At 56.7% G+C, this 21,505-nt stretch overlaps 2 protein-coding genes across 11 annotated transcripts in view; both read left to right on the plus strand.

The window, feature by feature from the left end:
• LOC118387911 (rab GTPase-activating protein 1) overlaps positions 1-21,505 on the plus strand; it is a 137,555-nt gene that overhangs the window by 81,243 nt on the left and 34,807 nt on the right. The gene's annotated exons all lie outside the window — the stretch shown is intronic.
• Positions 13,415-21,436, plus strand: LOC118387910 (probable G-protein coupled receptor 21). The gene is made up of 2 exons (XM_052525985.1): positions 13,415-18,510; positions 18,693-21,436. The coding sequence occupies exon 1, from the start codon at positions 15,498-15,500 to the stop codon at positions 16,587-16,589; it is 1,092 nt and encodes a 363-aa protein (XP_052381945.1). The 5' UTR covers positions 13,415-15,497; the 3' UTR covers positions 16,590-18,510; positions 18,693-21,436.

Genomic DNA, 21,505 nt, shown 5'->3' on the forward strand with positions numbered 1-21,505 from the left:
ATATGTAAAAAAATATATATATATGGACACTTCTAATGAGTGAATTTGGCTATTCCAGCCACACCCGTTGTTGACAGGTGTATAAAATTGAGCACACAGCCATATGACAAACATTGGCAGTAGAATGGCCTTACTGAAGAGCTCAGTTTTATTTGACCTTTATTTAACTAGGCAAGTCAGTTAAGAACAAATTCAGTGACTTTCCACATGGCACCATCATAGGATGCCACCTTTCCAACAAAGTAGTATATCAAGTTTCAGCCCCGCCAGAGCTGCCAAACTGCCTCTGGAAGCAATGTCAGCACAATAACTGTTTGTCGGGAGCTTCATGAAATGGGTTTCCATGCCCGAGCAGCCGTACTCAAGCCTAGTGGTGTAAAGCTTGCCACCAATGGACTCTGGAACAGTGGAAGCGTGTTCTCTGGAGTGATAAATCATGCTTCACCATCTGGCAGTCCAACGGACAAATCTGGGTTTTCGGATTCCAGGAGAACGCTACCTGCCCCAATGCATAGTGCCAACTGTAAAGTTTGGTGAAGGAGGAATAATGGTCTGAGGCTGTTTTTAATTTGTCGGGCTAGTCCACTTAGTTCCATTGAAGGTAGATCTTAACGCTGCAGCATACAATGGTGTTGTAGACAATTTTGTGCTTCCAAGTTTGTGGCAAGAGTTTGGGGAAAGCCTATTTCTGTTTCATCATGACATTGCCGCCGTGCAAAAAGTGAGGTCCATACAGAAATGGTTTGTCTAGATTGGTGTGGAAGAACTTGACTGGCCTGCACACAGCCCTGACCTCACACCCCATTGAACACCTTTGGGATGAATTGGAATGCCGACTGCAAGCCAGGCCTAATCTCCCAACATCAGTGCCCAACTTCACTAAAGTCTTAACTCCATATTACTGCCCATGATTTTGTAATGAGAAGTTTCACGAGCAGGTGTCCACATACTTTTGGTATACAGCCTGAATGTGTGTCTGGAAAAAATATAGAGAGAGAAATTGGCGTTTTCTGCATTTTTAACACGGACTGGTATGAGGAAAATGCACTTACTAGGTGTGTATGGATAAGTGAGTGTTAAATAATGATGTGTGTGTGTGTGTGTATGAGAGAGGTGGTGTGTGTGTGAGTTCAAGGAGAGAGAGCGAGAGTGTGTGTGGGAGTGAGATAGTGGAGTGGCGGTCGGGGTATGCTCTGTGCAGCCAGCCAGTCTGTTATGGGAGGGACAAGGGAGACTTGCGCTCCTGCAGCTGCTTACTGGCTGGAGTTGGAACAGGGGGTGGACTGGCTCTGCCCTGCCTGCTGCAGAGAGACAAAGAGAGATAGAATCCGAGTGACCGAGAGAGAGAGACTGAGAGAGAGACTGAGAGAGAGGCCGTGAGAGAGAGGCCGTGAGAGAGAGGCCGTGAGAGAGAGGCCGTGAGAGAGAGGCCGTGAGAGAGAGGCCGTGAGAGAGAGGCCGTGAGAGAGAGAGGCCGTGAGAGAGAGAGGCCGTGAGAGAGAGAGGCCGGTGAGAGAGAGGCCGTGAGAGAGAGAGGCCGTGAGAGAGAGAGGCCGTGAGAGAGAGAGGCCGTGAGAGAGAGAGGCCGTGAGAGAGAGAGGCCGTGAGAGAGAGAGGCCGTGAGAGAGAGAGGCCGTGAGAGAGAGGCCGTGAGAGAGAGGCCGTGAGAGAGAGAGAGGCCGTGAGAGAGAGCCGTGAGAGAGAGGCCGTGAGAGAGAGGCCGTGAGAGAGAGACCGTGAGAGAGCGAGACGGAGCGAGTGAGACTGCGAGTGAGACGGAGCGAGACTGACGGAGCGAGTGAGCGAGTGAGACGGAGCGAGTGAGACGGAGCGAGTGAGACTGAGCGAGTGAGACTGAGCGAGTGAAACTGAGAGACGGAGCGAGTGAGACGGAGCGAGTGAGACGGAGCGAGTGAGACGGAGCGAGTGAGACGGAGCGAGTGAGACGGAGCGAGTGAGACGGAGCGAGTGAGACGGAGCGAGTGAGACGGAGCGAGTGAGCGAGTGAGACGGAGCGAGTGAGACGGAGCGAGTGAGACGGAGCGAGTGAGACTGAGCGAGTGAGACGGAGCGAGTGAGAGAGTGAGACTGAGCGAGTGAGAAAATAATAATACTTTGCCTTGGACCTTTTTGTATTGGTACAAATATAGCTGAGACTGAGCGAGTGAGACTGAGCGAGTGAGACTGAGCGAGTGAGACTGAGCGAGTGAGACGGAGCGAGTGAGACGGAGCGAGTGAGACTGAGCGAGTGAGACGGAGCGAGTGAGACGGAGCGAGTGAGACGGAGCGAGTGAGCGAGTGAGACGGAGCGAAGAAGCGAGTGAGACGGAGCGAGTGAGCCGGAGCGAAGAAGCGAGTGAGACGGAGCGAGTGAGCGAGTGAGACGGAGCGAGTGAGCGAGTGAGCGAGTGAGACGGAGCGAGTGAGCGAGGGAGCGAGTGAGACGGAGCGAGTGAGCGAGTGAGACGGAGCGAGGGAGCGAGTGAGACGGAGCGAGTGAGCGAGGGAGCGAGTGAGACGGAGCGAGTGAGCGAGGGAGCGAGTGAGACGGAGCGAGGGAGCGAGGGAGCGAGTGAGACGGAGCGAGTGAGCGAGTGAGACGGAGCGAGTGAGCGAGTGAGACGGAGCGAGTGAGCGAGTGAGACGGAGCGAGTGAGCGAGTGAGCGAGTGAGCGAGTGAGACGGAGCGAGTGAGCGAGGGAGCGAGTGAGACGGAGCGAGTGAGCGAGTGAGACGGAGCGAGTGAGCGAGTGAGACGGAGCGAGTGAGCGAGTGAGACGGAGCGAGGGCGAGTGAGCCGAGTGAGACGGAGCGAGGGAGCGAGTGAGCGAGTGAGACTGAGCGAGTGAGCGAGTGAGACGGAGCGAGTGAGACGGAGCGAGGAGCGAGTGAGACGGAGCGAGTGAGCGAGTGAGACGGAGCGAGGAGCGAGTGAGACGGAGCGAGGAGCGAGTGAGACGGAGCGAGTGAGCGAGTGAGACGGAGCGAGTGAGCGAGTGAGACGGAGCGAGTGAGCGAGTGAGACGGAGCGAGTGAGACGGAGCGAGTGAGCGAGTGAGACGGAGCGAGTGAGCGAGTGAGACGGAGCGAGTGAGCGAGTGAGACGGAGCGAGTGAGACGGAGCGAGTGAGACGGAGCGAGTGAGCGAGTGAGACGGAGCGAGTGAGACGGAGCGAGTGAGACGGAGCGAGTGAGACGGAGCGAGTGAGACGGAGCGAGTGAGACGGAGCGAGTGAGCGAGTGAGACGGAGCGAGTGAGACGGAGCGAGTGAGCGAGTGAGACGGAGCGAGTGAGACGGAGCGAGTGAGCGAGAGACGGAGTGAGCGAGTGAGACGGAGCGAGTGAGACGGAGCGAGTGAGACGGAGCGAGTGAGCGAGTGAGACGGAGCGAGTGAGACGGAGCGAGTGAGCGAGTGAGACGGAGCGAGTGAGCGAGTGAGACGGAGCGAGTGAGCGAGTGAGACGGAGCGAGTGAGCGAGTGAGACGGAGCGAGGAGCGAGTGAGACGGAGCGAGTGAGCGAGTGAGACGGAGCGAGTGAGACGGAGCGAGTGAGCGAGTGAGACGGAGCGAGTGAGCGAGTGAGATGGAGCGAGTGAGACGGAGCGAGTGAGACGGAGCGAGTGAGCGAGTGAGACGGAGCGAGTGAGCGAGTGAGACGGAGCGAGTGAGCGAGTGAGACGGAGCGAGGAGCGAGTGAGCGAGTGAGACGGAGCGAGGGAGCGAGTGAGCGAGTGAGACGGAGCGAGTGAGACGGAGCGAGTGAGCGAGTGAGACGGAGCGAGTGAGCGAGTGAGACGGAGCGAGTGAGCGAGTGAGACGGAGCGAGGGAGCGAGTGAGCGAGTGAGACGGAGCGAGGGAGCGAGTGAGCGAGTGAGACGGAGCGAGTGAGCGAGTGAGACGGAGCGAGTGAGCGAGTGAGACGGAGCGAGTGAGCGAGTGAGACGGAGCGAGTGAGCGAGTGAGACGGAGCGAGTGAGCGAGTGAGACGGAGCGAGTGAGCGAGTGAGACGGAGCGAGTGAGCGAGTGAGACGGAGCGAGTGAGACGGAGCGAGTGAGACGGAGCGAGTGAGACGGAGCGAGTGAGACGGAGCGAGTGAGCGAGTGAGACGGAGCGAGTGAGACGGAGCGAGTGAGACGGAGCGAGTGAGACGGAGCGAGTGAGACGGAGCGAGTGAGCGAGTGAGACGGAGCGAGTGAGACGGAGCGAGTGAGCGAGTGAGACGGAGCGAGTGAGACGGAGCGAGTGAGACGGAGCGAGTGAGCGAGTGAGACGGAGCGAGTGAGACGGAGCGAGTGAGCGAGTGAGACGGAGCGAGTGAGCGAGTGAGACGGAGCGAGTGAGCGAGTGAGACGGAGCGAGTGAGACGGAGCGAGTGAGACGGAGCGAGTGAGCGAGTGAGACGGAGCGAGTGAGACGGAGCGAGTGAGCGAGTGAGACGGAGCGAGTGAGACTGAGCGAGTGAGCGAGTGAGACGGAGCGAGTGAGCGAGTGAGACGGAGCGAGTGAGAGTGAGACGGAGCGAGTGAGCGAGTGAGACGGAGCGAGTGAGCGACGGAGCGAGTGAGCGAGTGAGACGGAGCGAGTGAGCGAGTGAGACGGAGCGAGTGAGCGAGTGAGACGGAGCGAGTGAGCGAGTGAGACGGAGCGAGTGAGACTGAGCGAGTGAAACTGAGCCGACTGAGCGACTGAGACGGAGCGAGTGAGACGGAGCGAGTGAGACGGAGACGAGCGAGTGAGACGGAGCAGTGAGACGGAGCGAGTGAGACGGAGCGAGTGAGACGGAGCGAGTGAGCGAGTGAGACGGAGCGAGTGAGACGGAGCGAGTGAGACGGAGCGAGTGAGACTGAGCGAGTGAGACGGAGCGAGTGAGCGAGTGAGACTGAGCGAGTGAGAAAATAATAATACTTTGCCTTGGACCTTTTGTATTGGTACAAATATAGCTGAGACTGAGCGAGTGAGACTGAGCGAGTGAGACTGAGCGAGAGACTGAGCGAGTGAGACGGAGCGAGTGAGACTGAGCGAGTGAGACGGAGCGAGCGAGACGGAGCGAGACGGAGCGAGTGAGCGAGTGAGACGGAGCGAGTGAGCGAGTGAGACGGAGCGAGTGAGACGGAGCGAGTGAGCGAGTGAGACGGAGCGAGTGAGCGAGTGAGACGGAGCGAGTGAGCGAGTGAGACGGAGCGAGTGAGCCGGAGCGAAGAAGCGAGTGAGACGGAGCGAGTGAGCGAGTGAGACGGAGCGAGTGAGCGAGGGAGCGAGTGAGACGGAGCGAGTGAGCGAGTGAGACGGAGCGAGTGAGCGAGTGAGACGGAGCGAGTGAGCGAGGGAGCGAGTGAGACGGAGCGAGTGAGCGGAGCGAGTGAGACGGAGCGAGTGAGCGAGGGAGCGAGTGAGACGGAGCGAGTGAGCGAGGGAGCGAGTGAGACGGAGCGAGTGAGCGAGGGAGCGAGTGAGACGGAGCGAGTGAGCGAGGGAGCGAGTGAGACGGAGCGAGTGAGCGAGGGAGCGAGTGAGACGGAGCGAGTGAGCGAGTGAGACGGAGCGAGTGAGCGAGTGAGACGGAGCGAGTGAGCGAGTGAGACGGAGCGAGGGAGCGAGTGAGCGAGTGAGACGGAGCGAGGGAGCGAGTGAGCGAGTGAGACGGAGCGAGTGAGCGAGTGAGACGGAGCGAGGGAGCGAGTGAGCGAGTGAGACGGAGCGAGGGAGCGAGTGAGCGAGTGAGACGGAGCGAGGAGCGAGTGAGACGGAGCGAGTGAGACGGAGCGAGTGAGCGAGTGAGACGGAGCGAGTGAGCGAGTGAGACGGAGCGAGTGAGCGAGTGAGACGGAGCGAGTGAGCGAGTGAGACGGAGCGAGTGAGCGAGTGAGACGGAGCGAGTGAGCGAGTGAGACGGAGCGAGTGAGCGAGTGAGACGGAGCGAGTGAGCGAGTGAGACGGAGCGAGTGAGCGAGTGAGACGGAGCGAGTGAGCGAGTGAGACGGAGCGAGTGAGCGAGTGAGACGGAGCGAGTGAGCGAGTGAGACGGAGCGAGTGAGCGAGTGAGACGGAGCGAGTGAGACGGAGCGAGGGAGCGAGTGAGACGGAGCGAGGGAGCGAGTGAGACGGAGCGAGTGAGACGGAGCGAGTGAGACGGAGCGAGTGAGACGGAGCGAGTGAGACGGAGCGAGAGAGACGGAGCGAGAGAGACGGAGCGAGTGAGACGGAGCGAGTGAGACGGAGCGAGTGAGACGGAGCGAGTGAGACGGAGCGAGCGAGACGGAGCGAGTGAGACGGAGCGAGACGGAGCGAGTGAGCGAGTGAGAGACGGGAGCGAGTGAGACGGAGCGAGTGAGACGGAGCGAGTGAGACGGAGCGAGTGAGACGGAGCGAGTGAGACGGAGCGAGTGAGCCGAGTGAGACGGGAGTGAGATGGAGCGAGTGAGATGGAGCGAGTGAGACGGAGCGAGTGAGACGGAGCGAGTGAGCGAGTGAGACGGAGCGAGTGAGCGAGTGAGACGGAGCGAGTGAGCGAGTGAGACGGAGCGAGGGAGCGAGTGAGCGAGTGAGACGGAGCGAGTGAGACGGAGCGAGTGAGCGAGTGAGACGGAGCGAGTGAGCGAGTGAGACGGAGCGAGTGAGCGAGTGAGACGGAGCGAGTGAGCGAGTGAGACGGAGCGAGTGAGCGAGTGAGACGGAGCGAGTGAGCGAGTGAGACGGAGCGAGGGAGCGAGTGAGCGAGTGAGACGGAGCGAGTGAGACGGAGCGAGTGAGCGAGTGAGACGGAGCGAGTGAGCGAGTGAGACGGAGCGAGTGAGCGAGTGAGACGGAGCGAGTGAGCGAGTGAGACGGAGCGAGTGAGCGAGTGAGACGGAGCGAGTGAGACGGAGCGAGTGAGCGAGTGAGACGGAGCGAGTGAGCGAGTGAGACGGAGCGAGTGAGCGAGTGAGACGGAGCGAGTGAGAGCGGAGAGACGAGCGAGGAGACGGAGCGAGTGAGACGGAGCGAGTGAGCGAATGAGACGGAGCGAGTGAGCGAGTGAGACGGAGCGAGTGAGACGGAGCGAGACGGAGCGAGTGAGACGGAGCGAGTGAGCGAGGAGCGAGTGAGAGACGGAGCGAGTGAGACGGAGTGAGAGCGAGTGAGCGAGGAGCGACAGTGAGACGGAGCGAGTGAGCGAGTGAGACGGAGCGAGTGAGAGACGGAGCGAGGAGCGAGTGAGACGGAGCGAGACGGAGCGAGGAGCGAGTGAGACGAGCGAGGGAGCGAGTGAGCGAGTGAGACGGAGCGAGGGAGCGAGTGAGCGAGTGAGACGGAGCGAGTGAGCGAGTGAGACGGAGCGAGGGAGCGAGTGAGCGAGTGAGCGAGTGAGACGGAGCGAGTGAGACGGAGCGAGTGAGCGAGTGAGACGGAGCGAGTGAGCGAGTGAGACGGAGCGAGTGAGACGGAGCGAGGGAGCGAGTGAGACGGAGCGAGTGAGACGGAGCGAGTGAGACGGAGCGAGTGAGACGGAGCGAGTGAGACGGAGCGAGTGAGACGGAGCGAGTGAGCGAGTGAGCGAGTGAGACTGAGCGAGTGAGACGGAGCGAGTGAGACTGAGCGAGTGAGACGGAGCGAGAGACGGAGCGAGAGACGGAGCGAGTGAGACGGAGCGAGACGGAGCGAGTGAGCGAGTGAGACTGAGCGGAGCGAGTGAGACTGAGCGAGTGAGCGAGTGAGACGGAGCGAGTGAGCGAGTGAGACGGAGCGAGTGAGTGAGTGAGACGGAGCGAGCGAGTGAGACGGGAGCGAGTGAGCGAGTGAGACGGAGCGAGTGAGACGGAGCGAGGAGACGGAGCGAGACGGAGCGAGTGAGACGGAGTGAGACGGAGCGGAGACGGAGCGAGGAGCGAGTGAGACGGAGCGAGTGAGACGGAGCGAGGAGCGAGGAGACGGAGCGAGTGAGACGGAGCGAGTGAGCGAGTGAGACGGAGCGAGTGAGACGGAGCGAGACGGAGCGAGTGAGACGGAGTGAGACGGAGCGAGTGAGCGAGTGAGACGGAGCGAGTGAGACGGAGCGAGTGAGCGAGTGAGACGGAGCGAGTGAGCGAGTGAGACGGAGCGAGTGAGCGAGTGAGACGGAGCGAGTGAGCGAGTGAGACGGAGCGAGTGAGACGGAGCGAGTGAGCGAGTGAGACGGAGCGAGTGAGACGGAGCGAGTGAGACGGAGCGAGTGAGACGGAGCGAGTGAGACGGAGCGAGTGAGACGGAGGAGACGGAGTGAGACTGAGCGAGTGAGACGGAGCGAGTGAGACGGAGCGAGTGAGACGGAGCGAGTGAGCGAGTGAGACGGAGCGAGTGAGCGAGTGAGACGAGTGAGCGAGAGACGGAGCGAGTGAGCGAGTGAGACGGAGCGAGGGAGCGAGTGAGCGAGTGAGACGGAGCGAGGAGACGGAGTGAGACTGGAGCGAGTGAGACGGAGCGAGTGAGCGAGTGAGACGGAGCGAGTGAGACGGAGCGAGTGAGACGGAGCGAGAGACGGAGCGAGTGAGACGGAGCGAGTGAGACGGAGCGAGTGAGACGGAGCGAGTGAGACGGAGTGAGACGGAGCGAGTGAGACGGAGCGAGTGAGACGGAGCGAGTGAGACGGAGCGAGTGAGACGGAGCGAGTGAGCGAGTGAGACGGAGCGAGTGAGCGAGTGAGACGGAGCGAGTGAGCGAGTGAGACGGAGCGAGTGAGCGAGTGAGACGGAGCGAGGAGCGAGTGAGCGAGTGAGACGGAGCGAGTGAGCGAGTGAGACGGAGCGAGTGAGACGGAGCGAGTGAGCGAGTGAGACGGAGCGAGTGAGACGGAGCGAGTGAGCGAGTGAGACGGAGCGAGTGAGCGAGTGAGACGGAGCGAGTGAGCGAGTGAGACGGAGCGAGTGAGCGAGTGAGACGGAGCGAGTGAGCGAGTGAGCGAGTGAGACGGAGCGAGTGAGCGAGTGAGACGGAGCGAGTGAGCGAGTGAGACGGAGCGAGTGAGACGGAGCGAGTGAGCGAGTGAGCGAGTGAGCGAGTGAGCGAGTGAGACGGAGCGAGTGAGACGGAGCGAGTGAGCGAGTGAGACGGAGCGAGTGAGACGGAGCGAGTGAGACGGAGCGAGTGAGCGAGTGAGACGGAGCGAGTGAGACGGAGCGAGTGAGCGAGTGAGACGGAGCGAGTGAGACGGAGCGAGTGAGCGAGTGAGACGGAGCGAGTGAGACGGAGCGAGTGAGACGGAGCGAGTGAGACGGAGCGAGTGAGACGGAGCGAGTGAGCGAGTGAGACGGAGCGAGTGAGCGAGTGAGACGGAGCGAGTGAGCGAGTGAGACGGAGCGAGTGAGACGGAGCGAGTGAGACGGAGCGAGTGAGACGGAGCGAGTGAGACGGAGCGAGTGAGACGGAGCGAGTGAGACGGAGCGAGTGAGCGAGTGAGACGGAGCGAGTGAGACGGAGCGAGTGAGCGAGTGAGACGGAGCGAGTGAGCGAGTGAGACGGAGCGAGTGAGCGAGTGAGACGGAGCGAGTGAGACGGAGCGAGTGAGACGGAGCGAGTGAGCGAGTGAGACGGAGCGAGTGAGACGGAGCGAGTGAGACGGAGCGAGTGAGACGGAGCGAGTGAGCGAGTGAGACGGAGCGAGTGAGCGAGTGAGATGGAGCGAGTGAGACGGAGCGAGTGAGACGGAGCGAGTGAGCGAGTGAGACGGAGCGAGTGAGCGAGTGAGACGGAGCGAGTGAGCGAGTGAGACGGAGCGAGTGAGCGAGTGAGACGGAGCGAGTGAGCGAGTGAGACGGAGCGAGTGAGCGAGTGAGACGGAGCGAGTGAGCGAGTGAGACGGAGCGAGTGAGCGAGTGAGACGGAGCGAGTGAGCCGGAGCGAAGAAGCGAGTGAGACCGAGGGAGCGAGTGAGACGGAGCGAGTGAGCGAGTGAGACGGAGCGAGTGAGCGAGGGAGCGAGTGAGACGGAGCGAGTGAGCAAGGGAGCGAGTGAGACGGAGCGAGTGAGCGAGTGAGCGAGTGAGACGGAGCGAGCGAGTGAGACGGAGCGAGTGAGCGAGTGAGACGGAGCGAGCGAGTGAGACGGAGCGAGTGAGACGGAGCGAGTGAGACGCGAGCGAGTGAGACGGAGCGAGTGAGACGGAGCGAGTGAGACGGAGCGAGTGAGACGGAGCGAGTGAGACGGAGCGAGTGAGCGAGGAGCGAGAGACGGAGCGAGTGAGCGAGTGAGACGGAGCGAGTGAGACGGAGCGAGTGAGCGAGTGAGACGGAGCGAGTGAGACGGAGCGAGTGAGTGAGAGACGGAGCGAGTGAGCGAGTGAGACGGAGCGAGTGAGACGGAGCGAGTGAGCGAGTGAGACGGAGCGAGTGAGAGCGAGAGACGGAGCGGAGCGAGTGAGTGGAGCGAGTGAGACGGAGCGAGTGAGACGGAGCGAGTGAGACGGAGCGAGTGAGACGGAGCGAGACGGAGCGAGTGAGACGTGAGCGAGTGAGCGAGTGAGACGGAGCGAGTGAGACGGAGCGAGTGAGACGGAGCGAGTGAGACGGAGCGAGTGAGACGGAGACGGAGCGAGTGAGCTAGTGAGACGAGCGAGTGAGACGGAGCGAGAGACGGAGCGAGGAGCGAAGTGAGACGGAGCGAGACTGAGCGAGTGAGACGGAGCGAGTGAGACGGAGCGAGTGAGACGGAGCGAGTGAGCGAGTGAGACGGAGCGAGTGAGCGAGTGAGACGGAGCGAGTGAGACGGAGCGAGTGAGACGGAGCGAGTGAGCGAGTGAGACGGAGCGAGTGAGACGGAGCGAGTGAGACGGAGCGAGTGAGACGGAGCGAGTGAGACGGAGCGAGTGAGAGAGACGGAGCGAGTGAGACGGAGCGAGTGAGACGGAGCGAGAGAGACGGAGCGGAGCGAGAGACGGAGCGAGTGAGCGAGTGAGACGGAGCGAGTGAGACGGAGCGAGTGAGACGGAGCGGAGAGAGACGGAGCGAGTGAGCGAGTGAGACGGAGCGAGTGAGCGAGTGAGACGGAGCGAGTGAGCGAGTGAGACGGAGCGAGTGAGCGAGTGAGACGGGAGCGAGTGAGCGAGTGAGACGGAGCGAGTGAGCGAGTGAGACGGAGCGAGTGAGCGAGTGAGACGGAGCGAGTGAGACGGCGAGTGAGACGGAGCGAGTGAGACGGGCGAGAGACGGAGCGAGTGAGCGAGTGAGACGGAGTGAGACGGAGCGAGTGAGACGGAGCGAGTGAGCGAGTGAGACGGGGAGCGAGTGAGCGAGTGAGACGGAGCGAGTGAGCGAGTGAGACGGAGCGAGTGAGCGAGTGAGACGGAGCGAGCGAGTGAGACTGAGCGAGTGAGAGCGGAGCGAGTGAGACGGAGCGAGTGAGCGAGTGAGACGGAGCGACGGAGCGAGACGGAGCGAGTGAGACGGAGCGAGTGAGACGGGAGCGAGTGAGACGGAGCGAGTGAGACGGAGCGAGTGAGCGAGTGAGACGGAGCGAGTGAGACTGAGCGAGTGAGCGAGTGAGACGGGAGCGAGTGAGCTAGAGACGGAGCGAGTGAGACGGAGCGAGTGAGACGGAGCGAGGAGCGAGTGAGACGGAGCGAGTGAGACTGAGCGAGTGAGACGGAGCGAGTGAGACGGAGCGAGTGAGACGGAGCGAGTGAGCGAGTGAGACGGAGCGAGTGAGCGAGTGAGACGGAGCGAGTGAGCGAGTGAGACGGAGCGAGTGAGACGGAGCGAGTGAGCGAGTGAGACGGAGCGAGTGAGCGAGTGAGACGGAGCGAGTGAGACGGAGCGAGTGAGACTGAGCGAGTGAGCGAGTGAGACGGAGCGAGTGAGACGGAGCGAGTGAGCGAGTGAGACGGAGCGAGTGAGACGGAGCGAGTGAGACGGAGCGAGTGAGCGAGTGAGACGGAGCGAGTGAGACGGAGCGAGTGAGACGGAGCGAGTGAGACGGAGCGAGTGAGACGGAGCGAGTGAGCGAGTGAGCGAGAGAGACTGAGCGAGAGAGACGGAGCGAGGGAGCGGAGACGGAGCGAGGGAGCGAGAGAGACGGAGCGAGGAGCGAGGAGCGAGTGAGCGAGAGAGACGGAGCGAGTGAGAGACGGAGCGAGAGCGAGGAGCGAGAGAGACAGAGCGAGTGAGCGAGTGAGACGGAGCGAGGAGCGAGTGAGCGAGTGAGACGGAGCGAGTGAGCTAGTGAGACGGAGCGAGTGAGACGGAGCGAGTGAGACGGAGCGAGGGAGCGAGTGAGACGGAGCGAGAGAGACGGAGCGAGGGAGCGAGAGAGACGGAGCGAGGGAGCGAGGGAGACGGAGCGAGGGAGACGGAGCGAGTGAGCGAGTGAGACGGAGCGAGTGAGACGGAGCGAGTGAGACGGAGCGAGTGAGCGAGTGAGACGGAGCGAGTGAGCGAGTGAGACGGAGCGAGTGAGCGAGTGAGACGGAGCGAGTGAGCGAGAGAGACGGAGCGAGAGAGACGGAGCGAGTGAGCGAGTGAGACGGAGCGAGAGAGACGGAGCGAGTGAGCGAGTGAGACGGAGCGAGAGAGACGGAGCGAGTGAGCGAGTGAGACGGAGCGAGTGAGACGGAGCGAGTGAGACGGAGCGAGTGAGCGAGTGAGCGAGTGAGACGGAGCGAGTGAGCGAGAGAGACGGAGCGAGAGAGACGGAGCGAGTGAGCGAGTGAGACGGAGCGAGAGAGACGGAGCGAGAGAGACGGAGCGAGTGAGCGAGTGAGACGGAGCGAGAGAGACGGAGCGAGAGAGACGGAGCGAGTGAGCGAGTGAGACGGAGCGAGTGAGACGGAGCGAGTGAGCGAGAGAGACGGAGCGAGAGAGACGGAGCGAGGGAGACGGAGCGAGAGAGACGGAGCGAGTGAGCGAGTGAGACTGAGCGAGTGAGACGGAGCGAGTGAGACGGAGCGAGTGAGACTGAGCGAGTGAGACTGAGCGAGTGAGCGAGTGAGACTGAGCGAGTGAGCGAGTGAGACGGAGCGAGTGAGACGGAGCGAGTGAGACTGAGCGAGTGAGACGGAGCGAGTGAGACGGAGCGAGTGAGACGGAGCGAGTGAGACGGAGCGAGTGAGACTGAGCGAGAGAGACGGAGCGAGGGAGCGAGAGAGACGGAGCGAGGGAGCGAGAGAGACGGAGCGAGGGAGCGAGAGAGACGGAGCGAGGGAGCGAGAGAGACGGAGCGAGGGAGCGAGAGAGACGGAGCGAGGAGCGAGAGAGACGGAGCGAGGGAGCGAGAGAGACGGAGCGAGGGGAGCGAGAGAGACGGAGCGAGGGAGCGAGAGAGACGGAGCGAGGGAGCGAGAGAGACGGAGCGAGGGAGCGAGGGAGCGAGAGAGACGGAGCGAGGGAGCGAGAGAGACGGAGCGAGGGAGCGAGAGAGACGGAGCGAGGAGCGAGAGAGACGGAGCGAGGAGCGAGAGAGACGGAGCGAGTGAGCGAGAGAGACGGAGCGAGGGAGCGAGTGAGCGAGAGAGACGGAGCGAGGGAGCGAGAGAGACGGAGCGAGGGAGCGAGAGAGACGGAGCGAGGGAGCGAGTGAGCGAGAGAGAGACGGAGCGAGAGAGACGGAGCGAGGGAGCGAGTGAGCGAGAGAGAGACGGAGCGAGAGAGACGGAGCGAGGGAGCGAGTGAGCGAGGGAGCGAGTGAGCGAGAGAGACGGAGCGAGTGAGCGAGAGAGACGGAGCGAGTGAGCGAGAGAGACGGAGCGAGTGAGCGAGTGAGACGGAGCGAGTGAGCGAGTGAGACGGAGCGAGGGAGCGAGTGAGACGGAGCGAGTGAGACGGAGCGAGTGAGACGGAGCGAGAGAGACGGAGCGAGAGAGACGGAGCGAGAGAGACGGAGCGAGAGAGACGGAGCGAGTGAGCGAGAGAGACGGAGCGAGTGAGCGAGAGAGACGGAGCGAGTGAGCGAGAGAGACGGAGCGAGAGAGACGGAGCGAGAGAGACGGAGCGAGAGACGGAGCGAGTGAGCGAGAGAGACGGAGCGAGAGAGACGGAGCGAGAGAGACGGAGCGAGAGAGACGGAGCGAGAGAGACGGAGCGAGTGAGCGAGCGAGAGAGACGGAGCGAGAGAGCGAGAGAGACGGAGCGAGAGAGACGGAGCGAGTGAGGGAGAGAGACGGAGCGAGTGAGGGAGAGAGACGGAGCGAGTGAGGGAGAGAGACGGAGCGAGTGAGGGAGAGAGACGGAGCGAGTGAGGGAGAGAGACGGAGCGAGTGAGGGAGAGAGACGGAGCGAGTGAGGGAGAGAGACTGAGCGAGAGAGACTGAGCGAGAGAGACTGAGCGAGAGAGACTGAGCGAGAGAGACTGAGCGAGAGAGACTGAGCGAGAGAGACTGAGCGAGAGAGACTGAGCGAGAGAGACTGACACGGAGCGAGCGAGGCGGACAGAGCGAGCGAGTGAGTGAGACAGAGATGAGTGAGTGAGGGAGACGGTGACGGACGCAGTGAGTGAGACGGGGATGGATGGATGGAGTGAGTGAGTGAGACGGGGATGGGCGGCGTGAGACTGAGTCAGAGAGACGGAGACGGTCTCTCAATCACTTACGGAGACAGAGACAGAGAGCGAAAGAGAGAGAGAGAGAGAGAGAGAGAGAGAGGAGACAGAGCCCAAAGGAGAGAGAGACAGAGCGAGAGAAACAAGGCTGAATCAACTCCACAGAAGAGAGAGAGACTGGGTTTCTGCATCGGTATGCCTGCTCCTGCTCTCTCATTTCCACCATATGCCGCTGCTGCCTCTCTGAGGAGACCTGGACTCTGTTTAAAATGCCAATCGCCTGCTTGAGGCTACTCCTTCATCCTCAATCATTTACATGTAACATTTATACTCTCTGTTCCCGGCGTGAGAGAGACCGGGAGAGCCTGAGTGGATGACAATATCCTTGCTTTTCTCCTTTCTGCTGAAGTTCCTGTGGCGATTAGCAGAACGGGTGGTTTCGACTCTTTGGACACTATCCGTCTGAGCTGTTCGTGTTTGGAGAAAAAGACTGAAAGGAGAGGACAACATTCTCTGGGAACCATCGCACTCCATATCACCTGAGATATTGGGGAACGTGTGACTGCATTTTTATGAGACAAACCGGTATTATAGTAAGCGAAGATTATAAAAGTTGTTTGACCTTTTTGATGATATATTTCCCCCCTGCTCTTCATGCAGCAGGCACACAGCGCTGCACATGTTGGCTGTGTCTTTTCTGAGGAGAGAACGAGAAGTAGGATGAGAGCCTGCCAGAATATTTGTCCTCTGCTATCTGTGTCATTCTCTGTGTGACTCGTCTGTGCAGTGAGGGGTGCCCTGGGAGACTCCCTAGTCGCTGATCGTGGGCGAGTCTTCAACACTGCTGCTGACATGGCAGAGGGAACACAGCTCCTCTCTTTGGGGCACCGGCCTGGTCTGCTGCTGAGCTAGGACTTGGACCAGCCACTGACCATCCCCGGCCAAGTTCCAGTCCTCTGTCTCTGGATCTGGTTTCAGACCAGGGGCTTTCAGAAGGCTCCCTGGCTGCAAGATGAACTCTTCCTTGGACCTGCTGGACCTTGAGCTCCTGAACCAGAGCGGCTCTCCTTTCTGCCTCCTAGACATGGGCTACTCCCAGATCATCAACACCTGTCTTTTAGAGGTGGCCATCATCTTGCTCCTTACAGTTCTCATCATCTCTGGCAACCTGGTGGTGATCTTTGTCTTCCACTGTGCTCCACTGCTCCACCACCACACCACCAGTGCCTTCATCCAGACCATGGCCTACGCAGACTTGTTAGTTGGGGTCAGCTGCCTCATCCCTTCCCTCTCCCTCCTCCACCACCTGAAAGGCCTGGATGAAGAGCTCACCTGTAAGGTGTTTGGTTACATGGTTTCCGTGTTGAAGAGCGTTTCCATGGCGTCACTGGCGTGCGTTAGCGTGGACCGCTACATGGCGATAACGCGGCCGCTGTCGTATGCTACACTGGTGACACCGTGCCGGATCCGCGTGTGCATCCTCCTCATCTGGCTCTACTCCGCCCTCATCTTCCTGCCCTCCTTCTTCGGCTGGGGGAAGCCTGGCTACCACGGCGATGTGGTTGAGTGGTGTGCCATGGAGTGGGGGACAAAGCCGCTCTTCACGTCATTCATCGTGGCGCTGCTCTACGTGCCGGCAGCCATGACGGTCTGCTTCACCTACGCCAACATCTTCCGTATCTGCCGGCAACACACAAAGGAGATCAGCGAGCGCCGCGCCCGCTTCAGCCCACAGGAGAGCTCTCTGGGACAGGATGGCCAGCCGCAGCACGCGCCGGCGTGCACGGACAAACGCTACGCCATGGTGCTGTTTCGCATCACCAGCGTTTTCTATCTCCTTTGGCTTCCCTACATCCTGTACTTCCTGTTGGAGAGCGCTGGAATCTACCGTCACCCCGTCGCCTCGTTCCTCACCACCTGGCTGGCTATCAGCAACAGCTTCTGTAACTGTCTGATCTATAGTCTAACCAACAGTGCCTTCCGGAAGGGTTTAAAGCGTCTATGTTCATTCTGCATGCAGCGTGTGGACAGTAAGAATCCTTTTGGCCCTGGGCCGGGGCACGGACAGGGGCCAGTCTGCACACGCTCCACATGCCATGTGTAGGACCTCTCCCAGAGACCCGTGTGACGGTCGAGTCAGTGTGTCGTGTTGCTAAAGCACTAAGTGTGTCCCATGTTGATGCTGAGCTACGGGGAACAGGCTTCACAGGATTTTGTGTTGCTACGGTTGTTTCCAGACAGTTGGATGGTTGCGTTCCTGGTCACAGCTGGCTCTGACAGGATCGGCTCCAGGACCCGAGCGTTTTGAGCCCCGCGTGGGAAGTACAGCCCAGCCTCTGCCATGAGAGAGGTAGAACATGGAGGGGGAGTGAGAGTCAGAATAAGGATGTGGAATTACAGTAACCTAACCTTTGACTCCAGTTACGGATGACAGAGATATGGCTACGTTGTGTCAGCGTTTTGCCGTGGATGGAGTGGTAGTTGATTGAACACCTCCCTTCTGACAGTACTTGCCAAAAACACAAACTGTAAGAACACAAGAACACATGTTCTTGTGGGAAAAATATGTTTGAGACTGTGTATCTTCCTAGCAGTTTGTGAAACAATGTGTATTTGTGCCATGACTATAGTGTATTAAATGCAACAAAGTACTCACATAATTTAACAAAACTGAAAAACACTTTAATACTGAGCTAAGGGGAGCTGTCAATAACTTATTTACATTTTTTCCCTCTGATGTGATTTTATTTAAACACGGAAGCAGAATATTTACAATATTGTGCTCTGAAGGGTGCAGCAAGCTCAGACTCTGAAGAGAAGCAAGTACTTCATAATTCATTTATATCTGGGCTGTTCTGAGGCAGAGGTACGGGCAGAGAAAGGGAGGACCACTTTGTTTAGAGGTTTAAACACCAGGACTAGTTTACTCCCGAGGGATCAGAGTAATCATTGACTGGATGACTTTTGTTTCAACAAGCTTCCTTATCATCAGCGCCTGTCTGACTCTGTAACCAAAGTACATTGCAGACAGACAGTACGTTCCAGTTCGCTTATGAGGAGAATGTGGTCGTTGTGTCAAAGCAGAAGATTGATTGAAAATTGATTGTTTGAGTTTCTGAGTAGTTTTTCATCTCCAAAGCGTTGTTTGTTGCATCCGGTATTAACAGGCCAATACCAGTGGGCCTGATTAGTGACCTTTACTGTCTTCATTATCTAAGATTTTTCTGATGAGACTTTCTAAAAGAAAGAGTGAGCAAACATCCACATCTGATTTTTTTTTTTTTTCGATGTCAAATTTTCTCTTCCAATTATCTGGTTACTCAACGTGGTCTCAGGGCAATTCGTATTATTCTGTACATAAATCTGAGACATTTCTTTTAGTATGCTATATTACTTTACATTATGAATGCAATTGCGGTTGTACAGTATCATATGATTATAAGATATGGTCAAAAGTATCATTCGTCTTACCTGGCCGTACAATAGCATACGAATTGGATTAATTAACTTATCATATGTCTTGAGTGGGATGTATAGTATTATACGTCTTTCTCTGAGGCCAGGTTGCTTGTTGCGCCATAACAACAAAGGATAATGATGAGAATAATTTCCTTTGGTGGTTAGGCGACAACAATTGCGTCAAGTTGGAAGTTTAAAAAAAAGTTAATAGCAGCCTAAAATACGATAGCAAACCTTTTAATGTGTGCACAATGAACTTTTTTGTTATTATTTGTGAATTCATCTTTGATAGTATATGCTTGTTTCTGTGCGTCGACGTCTCTGCAATGCTCTTCCCTGCCGTGCAAAATAGACTCAAGCGATCTCCGCTTTCGCGGACGTGCTGCTTTTTCAAGTTGCATAGCATGTCTCATAGGTCATCGTGAGTTGTTAACCTGCGGCTCGCGTTAACGGTGACGTGACGGCATTATAGTCTGGCCATGGGTTAATGACCGTGAATGTTGAGAAAGCTGTGAGCTGCTGTCAGCGGAGGAACATCGGCCCCTGGCCAAGTGTCGTAAAGTATTGTCTGCATAGTAATGCAGCCCCACAGGTTGTTGTGTTACTGCATTACATTCCAATTGGCACCCTATTCTCTAAATAGTGCACTACTTTTGACCAGGACCAATAGGGCTCTGGTCAAAAGTAGTGTACTAGATAGGGAATAGGGTGCCATTTGGGATGTATGCGGTAACACAATAACCTGTAGGGCTGCATTAATTTACAGTATAAAGAAACAGATAGAAATTAAGATCTCAATGTTCAACTGTTTCCGGTCCAATGTTACTAGTTATTTATTAGACCTTTCACAGGCTTTGGCCTCTTGAATATTTTCTCTCTCTTTTTATGGCAGCCTACTCCTCCACTTGGGAGCAAATATACAATATACTTAGTAGCTTTACTTTCTTAGTTGACCAAAGTTGAATGTGTGTTAGATGTTATATATTTCAAAAAGAACGAGACGGAATGAGAGATGTAGAGAGAGATAACGTGCAATTTAGGGCTATTTTTTTTTTAATGGAATTTTTCATGTTAGGAATTTTGCAGTGATGACGGTATGGACAGACATTGAGTTGGACTACTGTATTGTTAGGCTGCCTCTGCAATGAATACAGTGCTGTTCATCTTTATGTAGGCTAAAGTTCCATGTTACATTTCAAATTTGTACATAGTCTTATGCATGTTTTGCCTACTGTATATATTTGATTAGGTGATTTGAATAAGAAAAGCTCACAATTCAAATATTGTCAAACTACAAACACTTTTGGAGACTGTCTTTGCGCAGCCAAAGGGCAGAGTGCAATACGTTCATCCTTCCTCCATTCTGTCCGCTTTATTGAAGAATGTCAACACAGACACCATTTGTTTTAATATATATATATATATTTCCCTCCTCTACATTTTACCACCGGTTATTGAAACAATAGAGCTGTTTCTCTCTATTGACCATGTGATGTTCCTGAACTGTTGATATTCAGAGTCATCACACGTTGTTCACCACTTTATTACTTTCACATGACTTTCTCCGTGACTCTTCTGCCCTTTGGGGATGGATGTGTGTGTGTGTGTGGGGGGTGTGTGTGTGTGTGTGTGTGTGTGTGTGGGGGGGGGTGCTTTGTATGCTACTATGTTTGTGCGACTGCATAGTTTTTATTTTTATTTTTTAAATAAATGTTTGGGTCTTTTTTAGTGTGTTGGATACTGACAGGCAGCTCAGTTCTCTCGAAACAAATATTTGCTCACGGACGTATGCCAAATATCGATTGGGTTTCCTACTATTGTACTTTCAAACAGGCTCTTATTTTGTTCAGATACTGACCACTTAGTTTTCCCGATGAGGTGGAGAATTCAGGCGTTCTTCTTTTGAGGAAGATAGGAGTTCAACATTCGACAGTATCCCCATCTAGGTGAACTCTATTCAATCCAGCAGTCAGTTGACGGTTCTTTAGAAAGGGGGCAAAACTGGGGGAAAGGTTTCTTGCTTTGCCTGTTTGCTGATGTACGTTTTTGGGACATTTCAATGCCAAAGAACCACGGCAAGTCCTTTTCTTTTTTTTTCTGTATGAAAACATCAAAGGGCTAGTGATCCCGGGGGGACTCCAACTCCCACGATGACCTGCTCTCGACAGTGCCATATTAGGACGTTGTGAGACCTGATATGATGCTGGAAACGTCCATGCCAAATCTGGGACAGTTTTGTGGCCCAAGCTTTACTAGAGGACTACACACCCATGCACACAGGGTACACACACACACACACACACACACACACACACACACACACACACACACACACACACTGTTTTCCCTTCTGTTATCCAGCATGTCCTTATTGAATTTTCTCATATGTATTTTCTTAATGCTCTAAATTGTCAGGCCAGGCTCTCTTAATAGTTAGCTCATGACCCGACTGTATTAAGTGGCTCAGCTCTTTATCAGATTAAGAGGAGAATGGACGCATTAACAAGAAGGCCGTTTGGCTGGAAATGTCCCTAAACATGGTTGAAAATGTGACTTAAAAAAAAAAATGTGTTTAATGTTTAACATTGGTTGAACTCTCTTCAATGTTTAGATTATTTGTCGCAAATGCTGGGTAAACTGAATGTTGCGGGGGCTTAAACATAATCATGTTCTTCGTGTTATTTAAGGCTAGTTAACTAACTCGGTACCACGAACCCTTGTAATGATGTCATGTTGTAGAGTTGTCCTGAGATATTTCTATTCTGGTATATTGTGCTGCACTGAGCAAATAAATGTGATCTTATCTAAAGGAATCACACTTCCTGCTTGTTATTCTTGCTTTGTGCTTTATGAAAATGTGTGCGTGCTTGTGGGCTCACCGAGCTTGTACACTATATGGGCGTGAGTGTGTGTCAGTGTTACCACAAATGCATACCTGCACATGATGGACACGTGTTTGTGTACGCTATCGACTTATCGTTACCACAAATAGAATACCAGGGATCAGCATTTCACCACATCTTCAGTCTTTCAGGTCCCTGTATATTATGTGTGAAATCAGGCAAAGTTCGTCTGAAGAAGAGCTTCTTTCATATATGGGTTATTCTTAGCTCCCTACCTGGAGCCGATAGACTGCTAGCCTGGTAGCTAGCCTGGTAGCTAGCCTGTTATCTAGCCTTTTTGCTGGAGCCAGAGGAGCTAGCCGGCTGTACAGAGGAAAGGAACAGTACCACACCGTATACACACAGACACCTCTGCCCAGCCTGGCTCTGTATTCAGGGCAGAGGGTGGCTGTCTGAGGGAGGGCAGGTTGCTCCCCCACACAGGGCCTGAGTAGGAGACGGAGGAGAGCCCTCTCTCCCACCCTTCCTCCTCCCCTCCTCCTCTTTCTCTCCCTCCCACCATACTTCCTGGAGTAGGGCTTTCATCGCCCCACTCCAGGTCTCATAATCAGCCCTAAGTAAGAAAAACAACATGCCATTTCAGCCATTGTGTTGGGTCAGAATAAACCTGAGCTGTAAACAATGGAGGAACAGGTTAAAGTGCTTCCTACACACACAC

This window comes from Oncorhynchus keta, chromosome 9 (genome assembly GCF_023373465.1).
Source record: "Oncorhynchus keta strain PuntledgeMale-10-30-2019 chromosome 9, Oket_V2, whole genome shotgun sequence".
NCBI lineage: Eukaryota > Metazoa > Chordata > Actinopteri > Salmoniformes > Salmonidae > Oncorhynchus > Oncorhynchus keta.